The sequence below is a fragment of the Pteropus vampyrus genome, unplaced genomic scaffold, assembly GCF_000151845.1.
Source record: "Pteropus vampyrus isolate Shadow unplaced genomic scaffold, Pvam_2.0 Scaffold97, whole genome shotgun sequence".
NCBI classification, from domain to species: domain Eukaryota; kingdom Metazoa; phylum Chordata; class Mammalia; order Chiroptera; family Pteropodidae; genus Pteropus; species Pteropus vampyrus.
This window is the reverse complement of record NW_011888878.1, coordinates 249,587-277,364: the sequence shown is the minus strand read 5'-3', so window position 1 is coordinate 277,364 and position 27,778 is coordinate 249,587. Positions and strand designations below refer to the sequence as shown.

General features: G+C 32.8%; 1 protein-coding gene across 2 annotated transcripts in view; it reads right to left on the bottom strand.

Moving 5' to 3' along the window:
- Positions 1-7,117: 7,117 nt before the first annotated feature.
- Positions 7,118-27,778, bottom strand: part of PPP4R2 (protein phosphatase 4 regulatory subunit 2) — a 62,508-nt gene continuing 41,847 nt past the window's right edge. For both annotated transcript variants that reach the window (XM_011364422.2, XM_023533153.1), the window contains exons 3-9: positions 24,949-25,119; positions 13,810-13,903; positions 12,217-12,254; positions 11,233-11,307; positions 10,840-10,983; positions 9,862-10,151; positions 7,118-9,618 (exon numbers count right to left, since the gene is read on the bottom strand). In XM_011364422.2, the coding sequence (XP_011362724.1) occupies positions 9,302-9,618; positions 9,862-10,151; positions 10,840-10,983; positions 11,233-11,307; positions 12,217-12,254; positions 13,810-13,903; positions 24,949-25,119 (1,129 nt within the window). In that variant the 3' untranslated portion in view covers positions 7,118-9,301. The remainder of the gene's footprint in view (positions 9,619-9,861; positions 10,152-10,839; positions 10,984-11,232; positions 11,308-12,216; positions 12,255-13,809; positions 13,904-24,948; positions 25,120-27,778) is intronic.

Sequence of the window (27,778 nt, the reverse complement as noted above, 5' to 3'; positions counted from 1 at the left end):
AAGGAAGGGAGAAGGGAGGGGAGGAGAGGAGAGGAGAGGAGAGGAGTAAAAGAAAAAAGAAAATGAAACCAGACCACCTTCTTACAGTATGTACAAGAAAAAATGCAGAATGGATTAAAGACTTAAATGTAAGAAGTGAAACCATAAAACTTCTAGAAGAAAACAGACGCAGTAAACTCTTTGACACTGTTCTTAGTAATATTTTTTTCTGATTTATCTCCTTAGGCAAGGGAAACAAAAGAAAAAATAAACAAATGGGACTACATCAAACTAAAAAGTTTTTGCACAGTGAAGAAAACCATCAATAAAACAAAAAGACAACCTATTGAATGGGAGAAGATATTTGCCAATGATACATTTGACAAGAATTAATATCCAAAATTGACAAAGAACTAACACAACTGAACACCAAAAAATAAACAACCCAATTAAAAAGTGGGCAGAGGACCTCATTAGACATTTCTCCAAAGAGGACATACAGATGGCCAATAGACATATGAAAAAATGCTCAACACCACAAATCATCAGGGAATTGTAAAATAAAACCACAATGAGATATCACCCCACACCTGTCAGAATGGCTATCATCAATAAATCAACAAACAAGTGTTGGTGAGGATGTGAAGAAAAGAGAACCCTCACATACTGTTGGCGAGATTGCAAATTGGTATAGCCACCATGGAGAGTAGTATGGAAGTCCCTCAAAAAATTTAAAATAGAATTACCTTATGACTCAACCAATTCCACTTCTGGTTATTTATCCAAAGAAACCCAAAACACTAATTTGAAATGATAATATGAACCCCTTATAATATATGGACGCAAACCTTAATGCCCATCAATATATGTCTGGTTCAAGAAGAGGTGATACATATATACAATAGAATATTACTTGGCCATAAAAAAGGATGAAATCTTCCCATTTGTGACAACATGGATAGACCTATACCAGAGGGTATTATGCTAAATGAAATACATCAGATAAAGAATACCATGTGACCTCACTCGTATGTGAAATCTATAACACTAAATTACAAAGAGAAACAGTCTCAAAGATACAGAAAACAAATTGATGCTTGCCTGATGGGAGAGGGGTTGAGGAGCTGAGTGAAAAAGGTGAAGGGATTAAGTACACATTGGTGGTTACAAAATAGTCACAGGGATGTGAAATACAGCATAGAGAATATAGTCGATAATATTGTATTGACTCTGCAAAGTGCCGGGTTGGTACTAGAATAATCGGGGGATCACTTTGTAAATTATATAAATGTCTAATTACTATGCTACACATCTGAAACTAATATATAATAATCTCAAAAAATTTTTTCCATGTTCGTTAAAAAAAAAAAAATTGATCAGTGTCCCAGGTTCATATAAATATCTGGGTAGGGGTGAGGGTTGGGGTGTCGGTAGAGAATGTGACTGCATGGTCATAAACATGCATATTTTTACATATTGAAAAATGAATCTTGAATATCTGCTTTGGGGCAAATGAAGAACAAGTAAGTTCCATTATTAAGAAGCCAAATGTAGTTATTAATTGGAAGTGCATGTGTTTGATAAAGAGAGATCAAAGAATTAGAGACTTCATTCAAGCTGCAAGTGCATTCTCAAAGACTTACAATTGCTGCTTTCAGTGGAGCAGGGCCCCTATGTGGGGCACAAGGACAACACTTAACACAAAATGTCATTTCAGAGATACTCTGTTTAAAATAGAACTACCCTTTTCCAACACTCATCCTCTTCCCCTACTTGATTTGGGTCCATAGCACTTATCACCATCTTACATATGTGTCTACCTATCTTGCTTTTCTTCATTAATTGCTGTATCCTTAGGGCTTGGCTCATAAGCAGTCCCTGAATAAATACACGTGGATGAACAAGCGAGCAGATCACTGCCTAGATTGATGCCTCTTTCTGAGATGTTTGATTCAAGCGTGCACTTTATCATCTCAAAATTCTAGATATATCTCTGTCGCCATCAGCCAGTTGTGGTTGTGGTAGTGGTCACCACAATAGCATATGCAAAGTAGTCATTGCTCATACTGTCGTCACTCCAATTAAGCTATCTACATTTCTGGTGCACAATATGTGTTGAAATTAATCACCACTGAAAATGTCTCTAAAAGGCTTACACTATGATTCCGCATTGAGACAAATAATTATCATGTCCCTCTAAAAATGTTATGTCCTGAAAATCACAGAAACAGCAAACAAGTATTTGTCATTGTGTGAATGACTAAAATTCCATATATTTTTTGCCAAGCAACAACAAAATGTTTTGCAGAGCCTAATAAAGAAAAACACAGTTATCCCTAAGTATTTGAGGGGGATTGGTTCCAGGACCCCTGTTAATACCAGAATCTGAGGATGCTTAAGTCCTATTACAAATCACCTCCCAAAATTCAGGTTTATGTGTCCAATCTGCTAGTAAGTTAAAACACTAAGACACCAGTGCTCGGAGACAGAGAAAATTTTATTTGATTTGGCCAAAGTGAGAGTATAGGAGAGCAAGATCTCTCAAGCCCGTTTTCCCCAAAAAACAAAAGTAGGGAATATCTATGCAGCTAGGGAGTAAGGGAGGGGGAGTTTCATAGAACCAAGGGGAAACTCTGTGTTCCCTCAGTCACAGATAACATTTTGTACAATCAGACTTCTGAGCAGCAGCAGCTAGTCACAACTTTCTTAAATACATTTATTCCTTCTGCAAAACAAACTCACAACTTTTTTTGACCCTGGAGTTATCTCCTGCTTGACAAACAGCACATCAGCAACACAAAATTACATTATGAGAACAAGGGGTGCTGGGTTGAGGAACCATGATTCTGCAGAATATCTCATAATTATGCGTCAGTGACATTATCTTTAAAGCAAAAAGCAGAAATTAGATATCTTGTGACTATTGCCATTGTTGAAGCTATCATTGTTCTGTGCTTAACTAGTTATATTTTCTATCCTCTCAAGCAAAGTAAACTCTTAAATATTTCTCCTAGAACATGCTTTACAGGCAGGCCTTCAGAAAATGACTAACGTACTTTCTTAATCTTTGACTCTAATGTGACAACCAAAGCAAAGCAAACATTTAAAGCCTATACCTACATCTCCAGACTCTATAATCTAATACCTAAACATGTTTACTGTCGATCATAGCTTCAGTCCCTTATATAAAATGGTGTAGTATTTGCATATTAAATTATGCACGTCCTCCCATATACTTTACATCATTTCTAGATTACTTTTAATACCGAATACTATGTAAATGCTATGTAAATAGTTGTTATGCTGTATTGTTTAGGGAATAATGACAAGAAAAAAATTGTCTGTACATGTTCAGTACAGATACAATTATCTTAGGCCTAACTATATAGGACACATTAGCAACAATGTTAATATTTTTTAATATTTTCGATCTGAGGTGAAGCTGTGTTTTAATTGCAGGATCACCCAGCACAAGCCAAAGCAGTTCAAACAATGGAGAAACTGCGAAATTCATCAGAAAAGATAAAAATGTCAAGCCAGAGACTGCTGTGACTGGCCCAGTCAGAGGCATGTGACTAAGCTTGTATCACCTATTTTCTTACTTTGCATAAAATAGCGGTGTATCTTACAGCTTTAGAAAGCTTTAAATGTAGTATGGGGTTTGACTGACAAATAATTCCACATCCTCCCCTCTACATCCACAGGGGCAAAGGTATCTGTTTCAAACATTACTTAAGTCTCTAAGGAATACTTAAAGTTCAATGGCTTCTTTAGTTTTCCGCCCCGCAATGGGGAGGCTGATTTTAAATGTCCCAGTGGTAAAGTGCTGGAACTAAGCAAACAATGGCCACAAGTCAAAGTATCTTCAAGCTACTTAAATAAGGCTGGTTACACAAATTATGGTTCATCAATACACAGAAATACCATGCAGCTGTTAAAATGATTAGGACAGCTTTCTAGGTATTGATGCAGAGATATGACAAAAATATATTAAATAGGGAAGGAAAAAAAGGCAAGGTGCATTTCAACGTGTGTAAAGTAGATTCCCTATAAAAGAGAAGTCAAAGGAGAGGGAGTGGCACTTTGTGCTTGCAACAGTATAAGATTATCTTTAGAAAGATAGTAAATTTCTTTTTAAATGCAATTTTTTAACTTATATGCATATAGTGCTTGCTATATGCCTTTTCTAATGGTTCTTAGCCCTATGAGGTAGATCATCCTTATCTTACATAGAGATCACACAGGAAGCAAATGGCAGAGCTGGGATTCAAATCCAGGAAATCTGGCCTCAGAATCATTGCTCTCAAGCACTATGCCTCACTGGTAAGAACATTTGCCTGGGGGTTTAGGGAAAAGATGTCACAGGGATTTGGAAGCAAGGGTAGTAGGACAGAAACAATCTGGTGTATTTTATTCTATTCGAATTTTTGCCAATTGTGCATTATCTACTTTGTAAAAGAAAATTTAAAAAATAGATCATGCACTCAAAACATCTAGCTGGAAAAATATGGGTGATACAAAAGGTAAGGTGAAGCTAGATTTTTGAAGTACATGGAGAATGAAACCGAGAGCTTGGGTTTATGACTGACAATGCTTTTCGATGTACCTGAATGTGGGCAAGTCTAAATAACTTGGGGAACCTTTCTATAAGTAAGGAGTAACTTATCCTATAGTCACAGTTGTCGTTACTGGGATATACATCTCCTAGTGATTTAGCCAAACTGCATCAGGAATTCCCGTCAAGGGCATCCCATAGGGTGTACTGCTCCTAACTCCACAAACCTAGCAAGAAAGGATTCAGAGATGAACTCAGCAGCCTTGAAGTGGGCAGAAACTAGTGGCATGATTGGTAAAAAGGAATTTAAAGTGGATTGTGTGGGCAGCATCCACAAAGCCCACTAGATTTCAACAGTTAACACTTGCCAAGCATGACTAGCTTGGCTATAAAAATGAGTGAATCAGTGGTCTGCAGACTAGGACACAGGGAATTGCTAATTGCTGACGTTTTTGTCTGTCATTATTTTAAGGAATGCATTGCCTTTAGAAAAACAAAAACAAAAACTTTGGAAGTTTATAAATAAATCCAAAGACCAGAAACTCTAATGCTCAATTTCAAATTTAAAAGTCTGTTGTTCTAAAACAGAACAAGGGAACAGTACCCCATTCAAGATAGACAAGGAGACAGATTGGGCATCTTACTCCTAATCAGTGAAAGAATCAATTTTCCTATCATTAATTAAAGCTCTGTACTAGTTATAATATTTTAATTAAGTGGGAAATAGAGATTAAATGAATTGAAAACTCAAAAATATTTCAATTCAGAAACATGCTGATTAGCATTATCTTCTGACTTCAGAGCTGAAGATGTTACACTATCTACTATCACTTACTTTGTAACATGTATAAATAAATGAGAAGCCAGAGTTGAAAACACAATCTATACTCTCCACTTAGGGCAATTCTACACTTCTTACTATGTAGTTGTCTTAAAGTGAGATTTCTAAAATGATTCTAAATAAATGTTATAGATCTGTGCAAACTAGTGCCAAATTATGCCAAGAGAAAATTTTACATGGTAAATATTTTGTCAGACATTAGATTTGAGTTGCTCGGCAAAGAGCAATCGTTCATTCAACTCAGATGCACCTCTCTGCAAAAATACCATTATCACAAGAAACAGAGCTTTAATAAAGTAATGCATTAACCTTTCCTCCCTACAGATCAGGAAATGCTTGTGGATCCTGAACTGAGGCGAGTGGGGTTGGGGAAGCAGGGTGTGTGAAGTATTATAGCAAATAAAATAATTCCACACACGTATTCTTCTAATTCATATTTTATTGCATTACGAAAATAATACATTTATTTGGCAAAGTAATCTAGGCTCCAAGTTGAAAAAGAAAATTCTGAAAGAAGTATACTGTTGTTTTTTTTTAATGTGAAATATTAGATGTATTCTAACCAATACATCCTAGCATTCTTATTAGGCCAATAATTCAGTAAACCTAATTATAATAATTGCATAAGAAATTACAAGGTGTTTTTGCATTCATCGATTTTGATTAGCACAAACGTCAAGAGAGAACTGAGCTTCATTTGATCAAAACCAATGTATTTAGGAAATTCCTGTTCAGAAGACAATTTGAAACACTACCCCAAACTTTTATTTCCTTTGGTTCTACAAATTGCATTTTCAGTTAATTTCTCATAATCAAACATGGTAGTAGTTTTAAATTCTGCCCAAGTACCTTTATAACTAGTATATTACATTATTTGAAAATTGCTGATTTTACAAATGTAAAAATGCATAAATACATGCCTATCTACACTGGCAAAACAAAATGCTCTGAACCTCCAGGTTTTAACAGGCCACACTTTCTGGCCGGGATTTCAGGGATGCTTTCCAAACCAAAGGGTTATATAGCTCCCTGACAAGTGCTTCCACTGCTCAGTCCACACTTTTGACAGGTGTAGTTACAATAAATCCTAATCAGATTAAATTTATCTAATAATATTTAAAACATGACATTTTCCACTAACTTCTGTTCTGCTATATTTTCATTACTGAAAAGATATTTTTTTAAATGTAGAATGTTCTTACTTTTTAAAAGGGAAAAGTGCTAAAAATGCATTACATATATATCCTCACTTTCCTAACTAGCACGTCAAGTTCTTTTTGTGTTGAGTTCAGAGTCTAGAGTCTAACAGATAAATAATCTGCTCAAGGCCAAAAAAGAAAATATTCTCAATCACTGAGGTCTTGATACTTTACATCTTTTAATATAACTTTGCTGATGTGTTAAGAAATTGTGCCTAAAATTAGCCTTTTAAAAATTCACATCTGAATTAGTTACTATTAGAACTGACATTTTCATGAAGCAGTCTGTTAAGTCCACCTATGCAAACTTGCAAAAATTTACTTCCAAATGGGCATTAGTATCTTAAACCGGCTGAACAAGGTTTTCCAGTTTAACTACGGAAGTATTTCATCTATCCTAGATAGTCCATGAGCACTCTACAACTATCTGTATGAACAGCAACAACTTTGATCTATGATCAACATATATCTAATAAATATTTAAACTATTAAACTATAGATTAAAATGCAGATCTCTCATAGAGTTAAGTGATAGCATTTTGGTACATTCACCATTATTGTACTTTATTTAATAAAGATATACATTTCCCCTTGCAAAAATAACAATTGCAAGTTTACAAATAAAACCACAGACCTCAAAGTCATGATGCTAAAACTTCAACTTATAAGCAACAAAAGTAAATCTACTTGTTTACAAATGGTCCATGGCACAATTAAAAAAAAAATATCCAAAGGTCAGAGGATCTTAAAGAACAGGTTTATTGACAATAATTTTATAAATACTCTAAAGAAATTTTCAAGATTTCTTAACTTAAAATGTTTACAATCTGTTCTCATTGGCAAAATATCCCTCAATAAAATAAAACAGGTCACTAAAAATGAATGTCACATTTAAAATTTGCTTCATTTTAACATTTTTGCAAAATTAAAAAAAATTTACAATGTGTGATTTTTCTCTCCTCTTGGGTACAGTAAATCAATATTGTTTTTATTTCAACTATTAGACATATTCATAAATATATCATCTAGCTGCTGTGAATCTGACAGTCAAGTCAGTCAGTAGTATATTACCCTACAAACAAAAACTGAGTCAAATTATTGATATTTTTAGTCTAGCAATTTAAGTAGTCAAAATGCAAAACTGTGGTTGTCACCCAAATCACCCAAAAACATACGATACAGTGTCAGAAACTGTTTGTATCAGTTTTATAAGTTTATCTGTGTACTTCAGGTATCTGAAACTAAAAAAGGGATTCTTTTATATTTTGATAAAAATGTACTCAAATATTTCATAACATTAGTATTTATTGCTTTATATGAATACTGTATTGAAAGCCCAAGCATTCAGTTTACACACAGAAATTATATACCGCGTCACAAAGGCAGTGAACACATTACATTCTACAAAATCTACTTTACAGAAATTTAAAAATTCTAAATATCAAAAGGTACAGCTGAAGAAACAGGTATAAATTTGGCAGCCAGTAATTTTGACAGGGAAGTTGCAGCTTGCATGACTTTATATTATGTGAATTTGAAAATATTGAGTTTAGAGTAATCATTGTGCTTTGTGTTGATCTGAAAAATATAACACTGGCTGTCAAAGAAGCATGTTCAAAAATATTTAATTCACTTCAAAATGTCATACAAATTATGGTGGTTTCTATGCACCCCTAAAGTTTCAGTCATTTAGCTCCAGTACATTACTAAAGTAATATATTAATTCTTCCAGTACAGTGGTGTTTCATATCATTGACATTTGCATACTCTAGAATAATTTAGAAAGAAGTGTGTAATATTCACAATGTTCAGAAAAGCAAGCAAAAGTTTAAGAAACCTGCCCGGTTCTTCTGAGATGTTCTCATGTCAGCTTTATAAGCATTCATCCTACAAAATAGTAAGCTAATGTTTGAACACAATTTCCAAGATAAAGCACATTTTCTCATAAATAATGAAGTCTTTTTCTCAGGCACCTCAGAAGTATACAAAAGAAATTTAGTTTGACAGATCTCTCGGAATGTGTTTAACCTGGTATTTCAACAGACTCAAGATTTCCAGGGTTTCACAAGGGCCAGATTTTATTTGAATTACTCAGAAGAGAAAGAAACTGTCTTCTGAAAGAGGTGAACTCAATCATTAACAATAGAAAAAGTATCCACTGTATTCATCTCTTATAGAAACAGAAAAATATAACATTTCCTCCCTTAGAATAATATATATATGTATATATATATATGTATATATGACTTAAAGTTCCATTGTACATAGTCAAATAATAAAATCTGGATATCAGCATGAAACCCTAAAATTCACATGTTAAAATGTTGAAGCTATGACCAAAATATGAAAACTGCTAGAGCTGTCAGAAAGAGACAAGACAAAAAGCTTTTTTTGTATATGTATAAACTAAATAATTTCCAAAAGGTTTTCAAAATTATAATTATTACTTTCCAGTTTAAAAACTTTAATTCTAAATTAAAAAAAAAATCTATACACAAACCACTGATTTGACCAAACCAAAAAAAAGTCAGCGGTAAGCAGGACCCAGAGGAGCTGATACTCACAATTCTTACATGTACAACTCTTTCAGGATTTATCTCACAAAGTACTTTATTTTACAACCTGCTTCTCTTGTAAAACTAAAGGTCCACTTTATTACATAAAAGTTTTATACAGTGTAAAACCAGAACTGTATGTAAAATACTGCATCTAAATGTTTCTAAATAGTTAGTCTTGTTCCATTGGTTCATCTGTGACTTCTGTGGCTTCATCGTCATTTTCCATGGATGATTCTGAAAGAATCTCTCCAGTTTTACTGGAATTGGATCCTACTAATTCTGTTTCATGGCAATCAGAACCACTACTTACAGGGCCTGTATTTTCACTACCTTCAGAATGTAAATCTTTCTCAGCTTGAGTCAGATCAGATTCCTCCATTTGATTATTTTCCTCAGAAGTCTCTTCATTCACAGTTAAGGCATCATCAGATTCTTTCTCTTGATTTTTTCTTTCTGGGATCATTTCTCTTGATGTCATAAAAGACTCTAAAAATAAGCAAATGTTGTTGCAGTTAAATTTTATTTTTAAAATACCGCCAAATGAATTGTGATACTCTATAGTTCAAATCATATCCCCTGAAACTCAGTAGCAACTACATAAATGTGGGAGAAAAGCCCAACATCAGCATTATAAGGAGTTCCATTATGTTAAATTCTTTCAAGCAAAAATGAAGTACAAGAATTTGAGGATCTCCTTACGCCACCCTTTTACAGATGGTCTCTAAATACCTTCTTCTTCCTCTTCATCCTCTTCTTCATCCTCTTCAGTACAGTGTTGCCTGGCACGACTACTTTCTTTGTCTTTATCCTGAGATGAAGATGATGCTTCTGTTTCTTCTACCATAACTGAGGAAATTTCACTGGAAGATGTCTGACTGGCTGTCTCCCTGACTTCACTTTCTTTGTCAAATCGAAGTCTTTTTACCTCGTGCCCTTCAGCTTCCACAGCATCTTCATCTGGGTGTTTATTTTTCAAAGGGCTCACTGAGGAACCTTCTGATCCAGATGTCAACGAGTCACTGTAAATGGTTTTTTAAAGTGTCATTAAAAAGATTGTTTTCTTCATCTTCTACATTCTCGTTTTTAAGGTCTAATACATTTTAAATTGTATTTCAGTGTTAAAGTTAAATTGTAATATCTGGGCAAAGAAAACACAAGAGAAAAATTTCAAGGGAACCTAAACCGTTTAATGACTATTTCCCAGAATATTTCCCAGAACTAGTCAATTCTCCGATAAGTGTCCTCCTATAATAAAACTACAAGTCTTCCATATGGTCATACTCTTTAAATCCTCATTTAGTCTTCTTTCCCTTAATATAATATAGAAAATTTAAGATGGGATATAAATGTTTCCTTTTTTGATCTACGATAAGAAAATTATTCACAAAATTTCAACTCATTTACGAATATCTTTTCTAGTAACTTTCAAAAACAAGAAATAAAACACATCATGACCACTTCATTTTCTTAAGACCCTATTTTAAAGAGAATCTCCCCAAATTAGCAGTTTTAAAGCCTTTTCAGTGCCCATCTTCAGCATGTGCTAAATGCTACGAACAGAAGCCACAGCACCTATAACCACATTAAAACTTATTCTATCCTTCAAAACAATAGTAAATTGTAAATAATAAACGATGAGTATTGAAAGCCATCAATAAATATTAACATTTTATAACATTTTTTAAAATATATAAATCATATACAAACCTGTGGGTTTTGTCCTCATTTTGCTCTAAGTTTGACTCCTTGCCATCTGTGCTCTCAGGCAAGCCATTTGTTGTCATGGGGACTGACAAAGAGACCTTTGGTCGATTAAGTGGCCTAGGTGTTCCAGGCCCATTTATATTAGACCTATGGTAAGATAAATGAACATCATTTCCCCATTTCTGTAAAAAGTCATCCCTCCCAAGGTTTGTTTATATGAATACATCACAGAAATATTTGCTGTAATTCTGACTTTCAGATCCATAGGTTACCAAATTGTTTAGTATATACTATATCCTCCATAAAATACCCATTTAAAAAAAAAAAAAGTATATTGAACTCACTAAAAATCAGGAAAACGTAAGCTCTTTGGATATTAAAAATCAAGAATCTTACCTCTCAGTATAACTTGGTGAATTTCCAGGAAACATAACACCATTCATTCGATTTAAACTATTAGTATTGTTTTTTCTATGAGAAAAGGAAAAAAAAAACCACTGTTATAGATGGTTTAGTTCTTTAATTTTGACAAGAATCATAGGTCTACAAGATCTGTTGTAAGATCTTACTGTCAAAAACCCAAATAAAGAGAAGTCTGTGAGAAATAACAATTACAGGATTATCTTACTATCTTAATTAACAATACAAGTATATTCTTGAAACCATCCTTTAAAAATTCATGAAATCAGAGATATTTTTTAACCTTAAACTGATGTTTCTCAACAGGGAGCATCTGCTTCACAAACTCCCTACCCCAACCCTGCATCACCAGGAAACATTTGGCAATGTCTGAAGACATTTTTGTGGAGAGAGGGGGATTACTGGCAGCTAGTGGGCAGAGGCCAAGGATACTGCTAAACCTCCTGTAATTTCCAGGGCATTCACTTGTAAAAAAATGTTAATAGTGCCAAGGACTGTGCCCACAACTCACATCTTAATTTACTATATAAATCCTGACAACTGGAAAGAGTTTTCCATCATGAAGAGAAATGTCATCAAGCAGCTAATCCAAACCGAGGAGTTATGCCCTAGAGATGCCCTGGAAAGGTATCTAGGAAAGGTATCTCAGAGCCTTAAGTGCCCTAAGAGCCCTAAATCCAATGTTAAGATTACAATAAATAATGAATCCCTTTAATTCAAATCCCTTTACTGGAAAAACACACAGTAATGTTTTTAGTGTATGAGCTGCTAAAGTGAGCACAACCCAAAGTAATATTATCGGTAACATTCTACTCTAGAAATTAAGTAGTAGATTTACAAGAATTTACAAATGTTATCATGCATAATTACATATAAAATAAATACCACCTATTTTAAGACTAATATATTAGAAATGATATAACTAGAATATACTAGAAAGAGAAATATCTCTATACTTACTCTGAAGAAGGATAAACACAGCTAACAACCATCACATTCTACAAAAACAAAAATTGGAGTTTTAATATGAAAAAAAGTATTTCCTACATCATAAAGTTTAAACATTTGTTTTTAATTTCTCAAATTCATTCTGTTAGGTTAAGTTTTCATTTATTCTGATTTTACTAATAAAAAATTAAATGTTTAAAGATGAAAACTTATAATCAAACAACAAAAATTAAAAGACCAATATCTTACTAATGCATTTTTATTTTTTGCCATTTATCTTTTACTCTACTTTGGAGCCCTAATATTATATATTGTATGTAACTGAGTAGAACCATGCTTTCCTTACTTTACTCACCTCAAGATATTTAGATATTAAAGCACTTAGGCCAACTATAATGAATTTCCTTATAAAGCAATACTAATCCAAAGCTTGATGTGCAGGATCATATACCCCAAGGAAAAAGACTCAAATTTTTTTTATAATATAATCTTATTGGTAATAACAACTTATTGGTAATAACAATATTCAGTAAACATTATGAGCCAGAGTTAAGTGCTTTACATTTAATCTTCCTCACAACCCTATTACTATCCACATTTTACAGATCAGGAAACTGAGACTTAGGTTAAGTAACTAGTTCAGTTACTTAGGTTAAGTAACTGGTTAAGTAACATACCAGGCAGGGCCACCCCTGGTATGACTACTGTGACACTGCCTCTTCATCCAAAGATCGCCACAATGTAATTACTAAAAAGTCTCTGAGCTGAAAAATAAGTATTAATAAAACATCTCAAATTCATCTTCTTCAGAAATTTTATTAAACTGAGGGCATGGGAGCTCAATAAAATATTAATCCACTAAGGCTCTATGATCTATTATAAGTCACTAAATGATAGTTCTAGATTTTTGCTCCAAGGGTAAAATAAACTGAATCTGAATTATAACCTGAAACACGGGACTTTGTTTTAGGATCAATCACCATGTGAAGGAATTAGCAATCCACTGGTCCAATCTTGGTTCCTACAGGGATCCTTCATTTGTTCTTCACTCTAGACAAGTCAATTTCTTACTTTTCCTTCCCTCAAACACCTTGATGTCTTTGTCCATTACACTGTTTCCTTTGTCCAGAATGCCTTTCCTTTTACTAATATACCTTCATAGGAAAGCTAATGCTTCCTTCATTCTTAAATCTGACCTTTGTCTTTTCAATATCTAACTTAAATGCTCTGCATCAGTGATTTCCCAAAGTTGTGTACCTCTGAATTCCAGAACTAAACTAAATGAATTCTGTGGGTTAACAAGTTTGCAAAACACTCTAAAGTATCTACTATAGAACTTTGCAGAACATTTAATATGCTGACGTACATATTATGAATATCCGAGAGACAATACCAAGCTGCATTCCCCAAACTTAACTGTTCACAAGCCCTCTCTCTGCTCCCACTATTAAATCTCTCTGAAACTTTGACCAGAATTCAGCAAACAATTTGGGAAAAACTTCAGGAAGGCTGAGAAACTTATTCCAAGATGCCTAAAACAGCTCTTATTCAAGGGTTGTTTCTGAAATCTATAATGTTAATTAATATAATTCCAATAATAAATACCTTCTCTACTCCTCTGAGAAATTTGTCTGTTCCTGTATAGTTTCTCCTTGGATCTGTTAGCAATTCACATAGTCGCTGAATAGTAAAAGGGATACTGCAAAAGAATATAATTTTATAGTTTGAGGTCATTAATTATCGAGAGAATTAGAAACATTATTACTCTAGCTATCTAAAGATTTATTTAGTCACCCATGTGTTAAGCTACAAAAGAAAATGCTACAATAGGGGAATGAATGGGTGAGTCTCTTAAAAACAGGCAAGACAATAGGCACACCTGTCTTTTTATTTAACAAGAAAACAATTTTCCCTTCCTTGCAATAAAAAAAGAAAAATTAACAGAAAGCTTCAAAACTGACAAAAAAAATTAACATTATGAATTCAATTTTAAATTTGCAAGAGAAGTGACCAAAATAATCAAGTTAGAGTTTATTTTAATACTTTTCCTTGAGCATTCTTTTGTACAAAGTTTCCCCAAAGTGTTCAAATAAAACTACGAAATGTTTCCAATGAAAAAGTACCATACATATGGTTCTCCTCTACAATTACAATTTTATATATGCTCTACAAGTTTCATGAAACTTAAAATAGATACAAACATACTCAATATTTTGGTAAATGTCTTATTGTTAACTTTACCAAACATCTCAACCATAATCAAATTTTCACTTGATCAAAAAATCTCACAAAACTGACATACTGGAAATAAAATCATTTTATAAATATAAAAAGTTTCGATTTGACATACTATTAGCATTCTTGAGAATTATAATCTGAAAAGCAAATATGAGCATTAGTTATGACAAATGCAGGTAAGAACAAAATCAAGACTAGTATTTGCCATACAAATCTCTATTTTTATAAAGAAAATTATAAAGCCTCAAATTAATAGTTAACATTCAATAAACAATTCTTTATGGGCAGTTTAACATAATACTCTCCAAGGTAAAGCAGCTAGTGAGTAAACAGTGTCAGGATTCAAACCCAGTTTTACTTGAAATCCCACGTCCTACTTTCCACTATGCCACACACACAGTACTTAAAATAATGAATTTATTTTCTGATTGAACAAACTACATTTAGTTCTCATATTCTTAGCACCAATACTATTCTTATATTCTTATAAAGTCAGTATAAGATTTACAACATTTTGAAAATCTATAAATGTTATTCATATAAAAACTTGCTTTTAATTATTTAAGAGGGAAAAATCAATCTTTTCTCAATTAGCATCAAATCTAAAGTCAGAAAACTATCATTCTGCCAAAAGACTGGGCACTAACTTAAAGATTAACGTTCCAGATATCACAAATATTCAGAAGCAACCAGAAATACTGAACTTCTTTGATGTTCATCATGACTGCCACAGGAAATTCCTTAGGGTTCCTAAAAAAGAATATTCTTTTCCTTGCTTTTAAAAATCTATTCAGCGTGAAATACACTGTGAAAACTACGAATCTTTAAAATGGAAAAAGGCACAGAATGTTCCAAAAACATTACTATTAATAAAACTATAAGATTACACATCTGTTTTGTTCATCCTTATAAAGACAACACATAACTGGAAACCTACAGCAAATAGATAACTGTTACTCCTTTAAAAAAAAAAAAAATTAAGCATTTTCCCAAACTACATATATAAACATTAGTTTCCAAATAGTCTTTTCTCATAATTGAAAGCTTCTAAAGGGCAGGATTTCTTCATGTTATGCTCAACATATAATTTATTTACATACATATATATCTTAAATATACTACACGATTTCAGAGTATTAGTAGTACAATTAAACCTTAGCCCCTACTCTATCTAGTTCATTACTCTCTAAACCTTACACACACACACACACAAAACCTATGTTATTTCCTAATTATCTCAAGGATACTGCAATTAAAAGTGTATGTGTTATTCAAAATTAAACAAAACAGCACCCAGTGTTAAGAATATTCAAACAGCAGTTAATAACAAATACTTAAACAGATGTCTAGATATGTCTTTTCCACCAACTAAATTTCTTTCACACATCAAAAGCTAGTATTTTCTCTTAAATTAAAATTAGCTTTAAAAGATGAGCAGCTTTACACTTCCTGTTTACACTAAATGTTTTACTAATTTTCTTTAGGAAGGTAAGTAAAACTGTAGTCAATCATTAACAATTTATGTTTTGGTGACTATCAATACTGCTTTTGGGAGGAAAATGTATTACGTTTGCATAGCAATGTTGGCAATAATAGCCTATGATAAAATGAGTTGACATCCTTAAGACACTTTCAGCTTTTAAAGTCATTTTACCAAGTGTCCAACAGATGGCATCAAAGTGTCATAACACTTCCCTTCCTCACTTAAATACTATTTAGTTGTAAATAATAGTATCCATTGGAAATTTCAATATAATTTTGACAACTGCACTGAAAGGTGTGTTTACATACAGTTAATACTTTCAAATAAATATTAGGGCCTACTATAGGCTACAAAAACTTAATAGCTGAGCAGACAGATGTGAATAATTATTATAAATGGTAACAAAATTATGTACACAGTGCCATGACTAAATAAAATGCATGCCAGGGAAGCAAGCATGGACCTAGGAAGACTAAATCTGAGATGGGTCTTTAAAAGAAGATATAAGAATAAACCAGATAAACATATCCCAAATGAAAACATGGCACAAAAATATGAAAAGTTTGCTTTCTGTTATTCTTCCATTAGACATAGCACACAAAAGTTTATTCTAGCTCCTGAAAATATTGTCTTTTCCCAAAAAAAATCACCAGCAAAATTAAGACACACGTGCTAAGAAAAAAGAGCGAAAAGCTACTACTCACTCTCGATAAAAATATGAACTAGATAGAATCCCTAAATTTGGGAATATGGGGAAAGGATGCTCATTAGCAAAGGTATATTGTAAAATAAACAGCTCATTAGAAAAATATCTGGGGTTATTTCAAATAAAAGGCATACAAGTTTACTCGGCAATATGTTACTTTTTGCCCACATCATAAGACGAAAAACTAAGAGTATTTAAGGAACTGAAAAAAAGCTTTTTAAAAGGGTATGACTACCCAGCATTTTAAATTTTTTAAAAAGGTATCCCTACAAAATCTAATAAAACTTACCACACCGAAACACACACAAAGTAAAAGATCCATAAGTAACAGATAGTATTATAACAGAAATACTACAGAACACTGTCGACCAACCTTCTTTTAATGTACAAATTATAAGGTAGTGTGATTAATACAGTGGCTAGTGCACTTAGAGACCTTGCCAAAGTTGAATTTACCTATCATAAATCTTCATGTCCATAAATATGGAAAACACAAATTCTGAAAGTGCACTTTTCATATGGACAAAATATGACATAATATACTTAAGTCACTTAACAGTGCCTAAAATATTTCATGAAGTATTTAATAAATCTTAGTTCCTATCAACTTGATCTCATCTACTATTTAATGAAGATTGTAAGAAGGCACAAATGTTCCAAAAATCAACTACTGAGGAGCAAAAAAATGATAGAGATAATCATAAAATCAGACATTCTATTAAGAAAAATGCTAAAAGCCAATTCAGTTTTGTTTTATGCATAAAGATGTGGTTTTTTACTATCTTTATTTTTTGACTATTAATTTTTTGACTATTAAGCCACATTCATACAAGTGCCTTGTTAACCAAATTACTTAAGTCAGATCTGAACTATCTCTCAGTTATCAAAGGCTGAATGAGTTCTGTTTTCTTTACTCTTAAGTCCTACAAAAGTCAGAAATACCACTGGAATTCTGTGATATCTGTACTTAAAGCAATATGCTATTTCTATACTCAGGCTTTCACATGTACATAAAAATACATGTACATAAATATTTATATGCATATAATTTATATCTCAAATCAAATGTCAGAAATTATGAGATTTATTGACAATGTCATTGTAAAATGACAAGTATTAAAAAAATTAAGGAAATGAAGAATCGGCCTCTTTCATTAATGGTAATCCTCAACTAAGTAATCTAATATCTGCACCATTGCCCATTCAAAAATAAACCTATAGCAATTGTCAATTTTAATCAAGTTAATCATCTTTTATAGAGCCTACAGTAGTCTGAATTATTTTAATTGCATCAAATAAAAATATTAAAAAATTCGTTCAATTTCTAACTTTTATCTTTCAACTTAAAAAATTTTATTAGAGCATTAGAGCGAGCACAAGAGCACTGCCTCAAACCATAATACCATGAGACATAACAAGGTGGGGAATACAGGAAGGCAACTAAACTGATTCTCAACTAGTTATGCTAACTGAAAGGGAGTAAAGAAAAAATAACATTTTAACCAATAGAATCAATATGCTCAACAAACAATAACACAAATAATTAACAAAAAATGCAATAACTGTTATTTTCCCCAATCAAGAAGCAGAAAATCCAGCAAGCACTAACTAAAACAGGACAAGGGAGTAAGAGAACAAAGCAACAAAAAAAGACTAGAACCCATTCTCTCATTCCTGAATAATCTTGAACTGTAAAGCAAACATTACAAAATTAAAAAAGGATTGTTTTCTACCTACTATTCAGACTTAAGAGTCTAAGAATCTCATATATAACCTTTAAACAAAGTATGAAGAGGCACACTCTCAGGTGCAGAAACTTATGAGAGATGTCCATGTTCATGCACACACATAAAACAATCATGTGAAAGTTCTCAGGATTAAGCAAAATCTGGTTAATCATGTGTATTAAATTAACTTTAGAAAGAAATTCAATAGTCAGAAAGACTATTTTGCCAAAAGATAATAAACACTCCTTGGCTGTGATTATACCTGCTTTAGAAATGATATGACAAAGGTTTTTAGGTATCATGTGGTTGTGCAGTTTTTCCAAACCTCTCATAACATTGAGCCCTGCTATTTTAGTCAACTACCTAAAATAAGTAAAACATCCTGCTTATTTTAGAAAGATCTTAGGTCTAACACAATTGTCAAAGGGGTACAAGACTTAAGTGATTAATTCTTTCAATCATTTAGAGGACATCTTTTTAAAACCTCTGTACGTTACATTCTTCCTACCCCTGAAAATCCCTCTTTGTGTACCATTATAAAAATGAACTACTAGCTACTAGTAGTTCCTAAATTATACTCATAGTGTCTACGATAGGAGGAGGATTTTCAAAAATGGCCCTGGTTTGAGTAAGCCCATATGCCCTTGTTCATTACAATCCCAAAGAGAGGACATAAAATACCGACAAATACCTTTTAATTGACCATTCCGTTAGTTTCTATTTTTGTTAATTTTATTTTTTGGTGTTTCTTCATCTAAGGAAATGTAACTTTCAATTCTGGAAAGCAGCTATAATCTATCTTTTCCTATAAAATTTTAAAGTTCAAAAATAATCTTAAAGGACAAGAAAATATGACTAGATTGAAAAAAAAGAAAAGGACTTAAGCATTCAACAATGTAATTCTAATTCTATCTACCATGGCCTACTAAACCAAATACAGATATAGAATTGTTCATTCATTCAATACTTGTTTGAGGACCTACTATATTTAGGCAGTCATTGTTCCAGGCCTTGTTTGGAAAAGATGTTACACCTGCTCTCTAGCATCTTATAGTTCAGGAAGTCAAGCAAACATGTGAATGGACAAATTCCACTGCAAAGAGGGAAAATTTATACAATGACAGTATACTAGAATAATTTTATAAAAAAGATAAATCTTCTTCACATCAAAACACTATATAGTATTTAATGATTACAAAACAAAAGCAAAACAAAAAGAACTTACCAATTAGAAAATCACCAAAAGATAAGAAAAATAAAAAGGATATGAAACTACAATTCACAAAAGAATCAATAAGGACATAAAAAGATGTTCAATCTCATTTGAAATCAAAGAAACAAATCCACGCACACAAAAAATTAACGAAGAATTACACTATCTGCATTTATATACGCACAAAAGCACAAATGAACATATTTTATGAGGTCACTCTGGCAGTATCGATAAAAATTTTAAGTGTGCATACACTATGACCTAGCAATTCCGTTTCTACAAATCAAAAAAAAGGAAAAATAAATCTATAATCAGTACATCATCAACACAAGACAATCATCAACACAAGAAAGTATATATAAAGATGCTCACTACAAGCACTATTTTTAACAAAAAATAAACATCTGCAATATTTATGCCAAAAAATAAACATCTGCAATATTTATGGGGTCAGGGCAAAGGAATTATACCTGTTCATATAACAGTGCAGCCATTTCAAATAAATAGGCAAACAAAATACAATTGTAAATGTACTGATACAGAGAAGTTGTCAAAGCTCTTCTAAAAGGAAAACAACTAGCGTATAACATGATTCTTTGATTTTTTTATGTATTCCTATGACATCTGGGGATCTTTTTAAAACTATAAACATTTATCCCTTTTGTAATTTAAAATATAATCTATTGTAGATAGTAGTAGTATATACTAAAAAGAACTAACCTTCAAACTGGTTGAAAAAGAACAAAATGCTGCCTCTACCACCGTTAGCAATACTGGTTTAGAGCAACAAAATGATATTCAAAACACAAAAATAAAATTGAAAAAGATTATAGACATATTTCAATGTATCAACATATTATGATACACACAAAAAAGTGTATTAAAAAGTAAAAAATATTAATATATCTGATAAAGATTGGAATATGTATGATTAGGAAAAAATTCATAAACTGCCATTCTAAAAATTCAATTAAAAAATATAAGTTCAAAATATTTATGGTTCAAAGATGAAAACCATTTTCAAAGCAATTATGTTTAAGTACGCTTAGGCATTTAATGATTATGCAAGTTATTTTTGGAAGTAGGTCAATTACTTGTTTTAGATTAAGGAATTACATATATTTAGATTTATTTAATAACCTACATATCTATGTCTAGCCAAATTAATTTGGAAGAATTCAAAGTGGTATTACTGATTCAGAATCATAAGTAAATTAGCTTAACATTCACAAAGCAGTGGTTTGTGAATTTGACCTTAACTTGATCTGTTTCACCTTAACTCTTGTGTTTAAATGGTAGCCATAATTTACTAAAAATAAAAGATAAGTCACCCTAATGTCTAATATCTATTTATGCATTATTTATAAATATCCCAAGAAGGATTCTTATCTTGAACACATTCAGTTCAACAGTAAATATTATGCAACATACTTCTAATACAAAGCATGTGGTTTCTTCTAGCTATGTACTTAAAAACATTAACTAGTAATGATAAGGAAATATATGCATATGGTTAAATAACTTTCAACAGTACAACAGAGTACACAGTGAAAATAAGTCTCCTTCCTGTATCTCTAGGGGCAAAAACTATAATTGATGGACCTCAAAGATAAAATTGTAATTCCCCCTTCATCAACAAAATATTTTAGTAACAGACCTGAAATCAAAGCATAAGGATTTGATAAACAAAACTCCTAAACTTCAAGGAAACATGACATATAATAGAGGGTTAACTAAACTACACTATCTTGTTGGAAATCCCATGTGATTAAATACATGAAGAGTGAAGTTAATTATGTTACCTAAAAATACAAGGGAAACCCCTTCAAATAAAATATGAATTTACGGTTAACATATCCACAATTCATTAAATTTGGTATTGTCACCCACACTCCAAATTACTAATGCCAAACTGAAATTGACAATTCAACTTCACATATACCATTTTCCTTCATAAAGGGAAACCCTAAAAATAAAGTCCTAAAAAGAAAGCATTTACAATGACACAGAATATGAACATACAACCATTTTTTAAAGGATCAATTTTATTACAGCACAGAGTATTTTTTCAAGTGGAATGTTTCATTACAAAGGACTAAAAATGGGTACCTACATAAATTGTTAATTTTCATTTGAAAGACTTATCTCAATGATATACAGGTACTATACAAAGTAAAGATTTATAACACCAAATATAAAATATAAAAAATATTTCCTGATAAATGTTTCCACTGCCGTTCCCATTTAAAGTGTGAATGCCACTAATACACATAAAGGCAGCTCAAGTTTATAAACAACAACAACAACAACAACAACAAACTCTAGGAGGATTTGAGATCTTGCTCCCTGGCACATGTAGTCAGTTTGGCTCAAATAAACTCTTATAAAAATTCTCTACAGGTTTTGATGTTTGTTAACATCGACATTTACTTTGCAAAGTATGGCGAATTCCGAACAGGACCACCCAGCAGACCTGGACCCAGTGCTTAGGTACACCCAAGGCCCACCATGTCCCACTGGCTCCTTGCTTTGCATTGGGTGAACTTGGGTGAGTCTTCTCTCAGAATTCTAGGTCTTCTAATTTTAAGTCAGCAGGCCATGATTTTATTTGAGTTGTTCTTAGAAAATCCTCGAGGTAGATAAGGGTTGAAATTACTAAGGGAAAGGGAAAAAATGGGTCGTTGCTTTTAAATTTTGGCTTTTAATTGGACTGCTTACTGAAAGTCTGAAAAAAATCTTTGCTGGCTGAATGAGAAAGGACACTTGCTTCCCCAACCTGAATAACCAATGGGGTGACAATAGTTGTTCAGATCCCTGAATCTGGAGTGGCAGAGTTCGGTGCCAGGAGACATCCAGTGAAGCTGATCCTGTAGAAGCCTGCAGGAACCCTGGGTAGAAGGGCAGGGTGCCCTGGAATGGGTTTACCCTGAGAGAGGTTGCTTGAGAGAGGAGCCCAAAGAATCATGGTTCTGGCAGTATCTGCTGAGTTCTTGCTTGGGCATTCTTAAATGAGGAAGAATCTTTGTGGGGTTGTCTGTGGAAAAATTTTCTCTAGGGCATAAAGCAGTCCTATAGGGGAAACGGCATTGGCTCGTAGAGACATGCATGTTAAGGGCTGGTTTTTCCTAAAGTTTAGACTCTATAGATTTAAAAATTAACATGGGAAATCATTCTTCCCTGCCAACAAGGCCCACCACAGTCAGCCTCCCATTAATACTAAAATGGCCAAGGTGAGGATCCTTTGATACTTCTAAGATATTTTTTACATGTACAAGTAGAAAAAGCTGGCTATAAAATCAGCCAGAAAGAATAGAAATCATATTTATTTGGTCTCTTGAAGCTTCGAAAATAGAATTTAGATAAATGGATCAATCCATGATGTCCTTTAGGTGTCAACTCAATTTTTTGAGGTATTAAAAATGGCTGTCCTTACTTTAAAATGGGAAAGTCATTTGGAACTTGACTTATCAAGGACAGATATAAATTGTAAAAGGCCTCCAAAACAAAATTTGGAGCCAACTGTTCTCTGTGTCTATCTGTGTATGTCTATATATGTATGTTATAAAGGTAATTTAGATAATTTTCTACATCTGGGTGGTATTACAATTAACTTAAAGACAAGTATTTTTAAAGACTGGGTATTCTAAAATTCTCAGGATATAGAAACTAACACAAATGCTTTTCAAATTCATGTGATCTAAGATTAATCCTTAGTAAATAAAAGTTATCTTGTTTGTTGGTTTAAGTAAAACAGCCATATCTTTATTTTACATGGGCTTTACAAAAATAAGTCCATGTTAATAATTGACTTTGATGTCTATGAAACATGTTTCTAGGTTATAAAATGTTTTAAAATATATTTGCCTGTAAAAGAGCCTATGTTTCTAAAGGTTATAAAACGTATTCATAAACCTACCAAGCTAAAGAATGTTAATTGCTTACTTCTTAGTTTTCATTAGAAATTGAGGTTTTACAGATTAAAATCTCAATATATAGAGAAATAACTCTGCAGTATTCCAGAATGACCCCCTAGAACACCTAAAAGGATTTGTCTTTTATGTTAAACTGCATGGGAAAATAAGAAATAGTCAGGACTACAGGAAACCCAAGATGGCCACTTATTTCTTCCCTGCTCCCTGGCTCTCCATTTTTTGGTTTTCACATTTCTCTATGTATCACTGTGCATTAAGCTGAACTTACATAAGAAATATATTTATGAGCTGACATTACTGAAAGAAAACATATTACTGCCACGAAAATGCCAAGTTGATAACCACTTCCTTTCACAGTGAGCTCCCAGGAGACAAAGACTCTAGATATTGTTTTTCGGAAAGGACATCAAAATAAAAGATATTCTCCAACCTCAATGAAAGGGAACTTATCAGGTACCCAACCATGAATAGACTTTCACCCTGCCTCTGACACTCGCCTCCTATAATGGACATCAAAGACTCCTCGAGGATGAGAAGTTGCTGACATCAGAGGCAGACAGCTATCTCAAGAAGTCAACGAGGCCTATATAATACCTACAGATTGATATTGAACTTAGAATCTATTCTGTCTGTCTTTACCTGTTTGCTGATGATATTAGCCATAATAATACTTATACTTGTTCTTAGAGTTTTTCTACATAGTCCAACTGTTTATAATTACTGAATATGTATAAGATTATGAGACCCCACTACCTGACCAAAAGGTTGGTTGGTCATCAATGCATCCTTTGGACTGATGTATGACCAAAAGGGGGAACTGAGTACCTCTCTCCACAGAAAAAGGTTTCTATGGAAAGTAAACTCACAAGGTGATCTGATTATAAGTTCCTAAAAGGCCAGGTCATATTGGGTGGTCACATCCCAGGCATACAACTTCTTTATTAAAAGCCTATGTTTGTCTTAAGCAAGCCATGTCCATTATTTCTTTGCCTGTAGGTTAACACACCTTTGAAAAGCCTCTTTCCAAATCCCTCCTCTATAAAGTAATCTTCCTCAAGAGTAAATAGTCTTAGCTATCCTGTAATCTAATCCCCGCTTTGCTTTCCCCACCTTCATGTAATCTTCCTTCCATCTCTTCCTTAATTTCAAATGCATGAAATAAACTGCAAAATTTATTCTGTGGAGCATTTGAGATCTTGCTCCTCGACACATGTTGTCAGTTTGGCTCAAATAAACTCATAAAAATTTAAAAAAGAAAAAAAGAAAAAAAAAAGCTGTAAATATTTTAAGAACTTGTAAGCTGAAAATCAATTACTATGTATGTCACTAAAAAATTTATTCTATTGGATAGTGAGTTATCAAACCACCAAACACATCAAAACTTCTAGAAAAATCTATAATGTTCTGCTAAAAAGCAAACCTTTAAAACAGTATTAATTGCATACCCATTAAATCCAGTGACAATTTTCAGTATTCTTTCCTTCATTTCATCAAAGGGAATATATTCAACATTAGGGTTGGGTGGACCTCTTGGTTCAGGAGCTGATGTTCTGAAATCATCCATCACTTTCTCCAGTTTGAAAATAAAATAGCCTTTAAATTGGGACCACTGAATCCTGTAAGAAAAAAATAAAAAAATATAATACCACGTAGCTTTATAATTCTTGAACACGAAGCACAAATACAGACTTTACCATCACTAATGCTAACAAAATTAAGATCCGAGTTTGCAGTAAGATGTTTTTGTTCAGTAGAATGCACCATGCCCAATCAATCTGACTCACAAGCTCCAAAGTAGTTCCATTCATTTCTCCCAACGTGGTTCCATTCATTTCTTCCAACACCTGACCCAAATGAAATCCAAATCTCTGATAAAAACTTTAAAAATTAACTACTTCTGGCTGAAAGCCTATTTATATGCAAAGTCTTAGTCTTAGCATTTTTGAAACATTATTTTTTTCAAGTCTATGCTGCATAGCAAACCTAACCAGGGAGGTGTTACTGCCTCGTTTTAAATAGGTTATCAGAAATTGGCCCAAATTCACATTTATAATTTTAAGTGTACGAATCAGAATGACACGATACCCTAAGCTTTTAATATCCAAGCTATAATGCTGATATAGACTAGTAAAGGTTTCTTGTATTTGTTTAATAGCAAAATAAACTTCAATTTCTTCTTTTGCTTTCAGCTATTATTTTCACTATCTTTTGTCAAAGGAAAGGTACATCATAGGTTCTATCCAACATGTATCTGCAAAATAAAAATACATAATTTCCTTATGTACATTTCATATCTATTCATTTATTATAGTAATAAAACATCTTTTCATCCCTGTCCTCTCATATTTTACCACTATGATAAGGAAATTTTGTTATGATACTTGCCCAAAGAGTCTAAATCCAGGAGATTGTAGAGTCAGGGATGCCAACCATTTCCCCAGACAGTACAACCATTAGTGGCAGCAGATAGATCTCTTACATAGGTGACTAATTATACAAAATAAGGAGAGTGCTACTCTACAATCACTATATCCATCCCATCCAGCAACCCTCTAAGACAGGGTAGTATTTCTCAAAGTGTGGTCCAACAGGTTAAAGCTATTTTCATAAAAGCTGACTTTTTCACTGTGTTGACATTTTCACTGTTGGTGCAAAAGCAGCGGTGGGTAAAACTGACATTTTAGTACAAATCAAGGCTGCAGTACCAAATTGTACTAGTAGTAGTCATACCTTCTTCACCACCAAACTCACAGTAAAACAAAAAAATCATGATACAACTTTTGAATACATACTTTTTAATATTCTGTGTAACAAAAAGAGAAGTATACACAAAAGATTTCTGTTGCATATAAATATACAATGGACATCTCAAGGAGAAACAGCTGAATATTGTTCCCGGCTGAACTGTTTTTTTTTTTTTTCTTGAAAACGCTGTTGAACAAATATTATGCTTATTCAGACCGTATATATTTGGTAGACATTTTCTCAAAAATGAATGAAGTGAATCTATCACTGCAAGATAACTGAAATATTTGTGGCCAATGATAAAATGAAAGCAAAAGTCTAGAAAATCTTTGTCATCGTAAACTTAAAAGGTTCCTGATACATTTCTAAAACATTTCAAAATCAATAAGTGTTGATATAAAAGATTTTGTGTGATATACAAAAACTTTTATATTATCACAGGATACTACCAACAAGAATGAAGAGGCAACCCACAGGATGAGAGAAAATATTTGTAAATCATAAATTTGATAAGGTGTTAATATCCAGGATAAATAAAGAACCACAATTCAACAACAAAAAACAAACTGGATTAAAAAATGAGCAAAGTCCTTGAATAGACATTTTGCCAAAAATATACCAATGGCCAATAAGCACATTGAAAGATGCTCTACATCACTAATCATTAGGGAAATGTATCAAAACCACAACTAGAACCTCACATCCATCAGGCTGCCTATTAGCCAAAACAAAACAAAACAAAACAAAACAGAAAATACCAAGAATGTAAAGAAATTGAAACCCTGTGCATTGCTGGTGGGAATGTAAAATGGTACAGCCTCCATGGAGACAGTATAGTAGTTCCTCACCAAAAAAAAAAAAAAAAAAAAAAAAAAAATCAAAATATTACCATATGATCCAGCAATTCCATTTCCAGTTCTGAAAGATCCAAAAGCAGGAACTCGATCACATACATGCACACCAATGTACACAGCACTATTATTCACAAGAGCCAAAAGGTGGAAATTACTCGAATGTTCTTCAGCAGATGACCAGATAAATAAAATGTGGTATATACACATACAATGAGGTATTATGCAGCCTTAAAAAGGAAGGAAATTCTGATATATGATACGACATGGATTAATCTTGAAGACATATGCTAAGTGAAATAAGCCACACACAAAATGATATTTTATGATTCCACTTATACGAGGTTAACTAGACTACTCAAATTCAAAGACACAGAGAGCAGAATGCTATTTGCCAGGGGTTGGGAAAATGGAAGGGTGAAGCATTATTATTTCACTGGTACAGAGTTTCAGGCTGAGAAGATGAAAAAGGTCTGGAGAAGGTGGACGGTGGTGGTTGGTGTACAGCACAAGACTGTGAATGTACTTAATGTCACTGAATTGCACATTTAAAATGGTAAAGCTTGTTATGTATATTTTACCCCAATTAAAAAGTCTTGAAAAATAGGCAAAAGATTTGAATAGGCATTTCTCTAAAGAGAAATAAATGGCTAGCAAGCGCATGAAGAGATGCTTAACA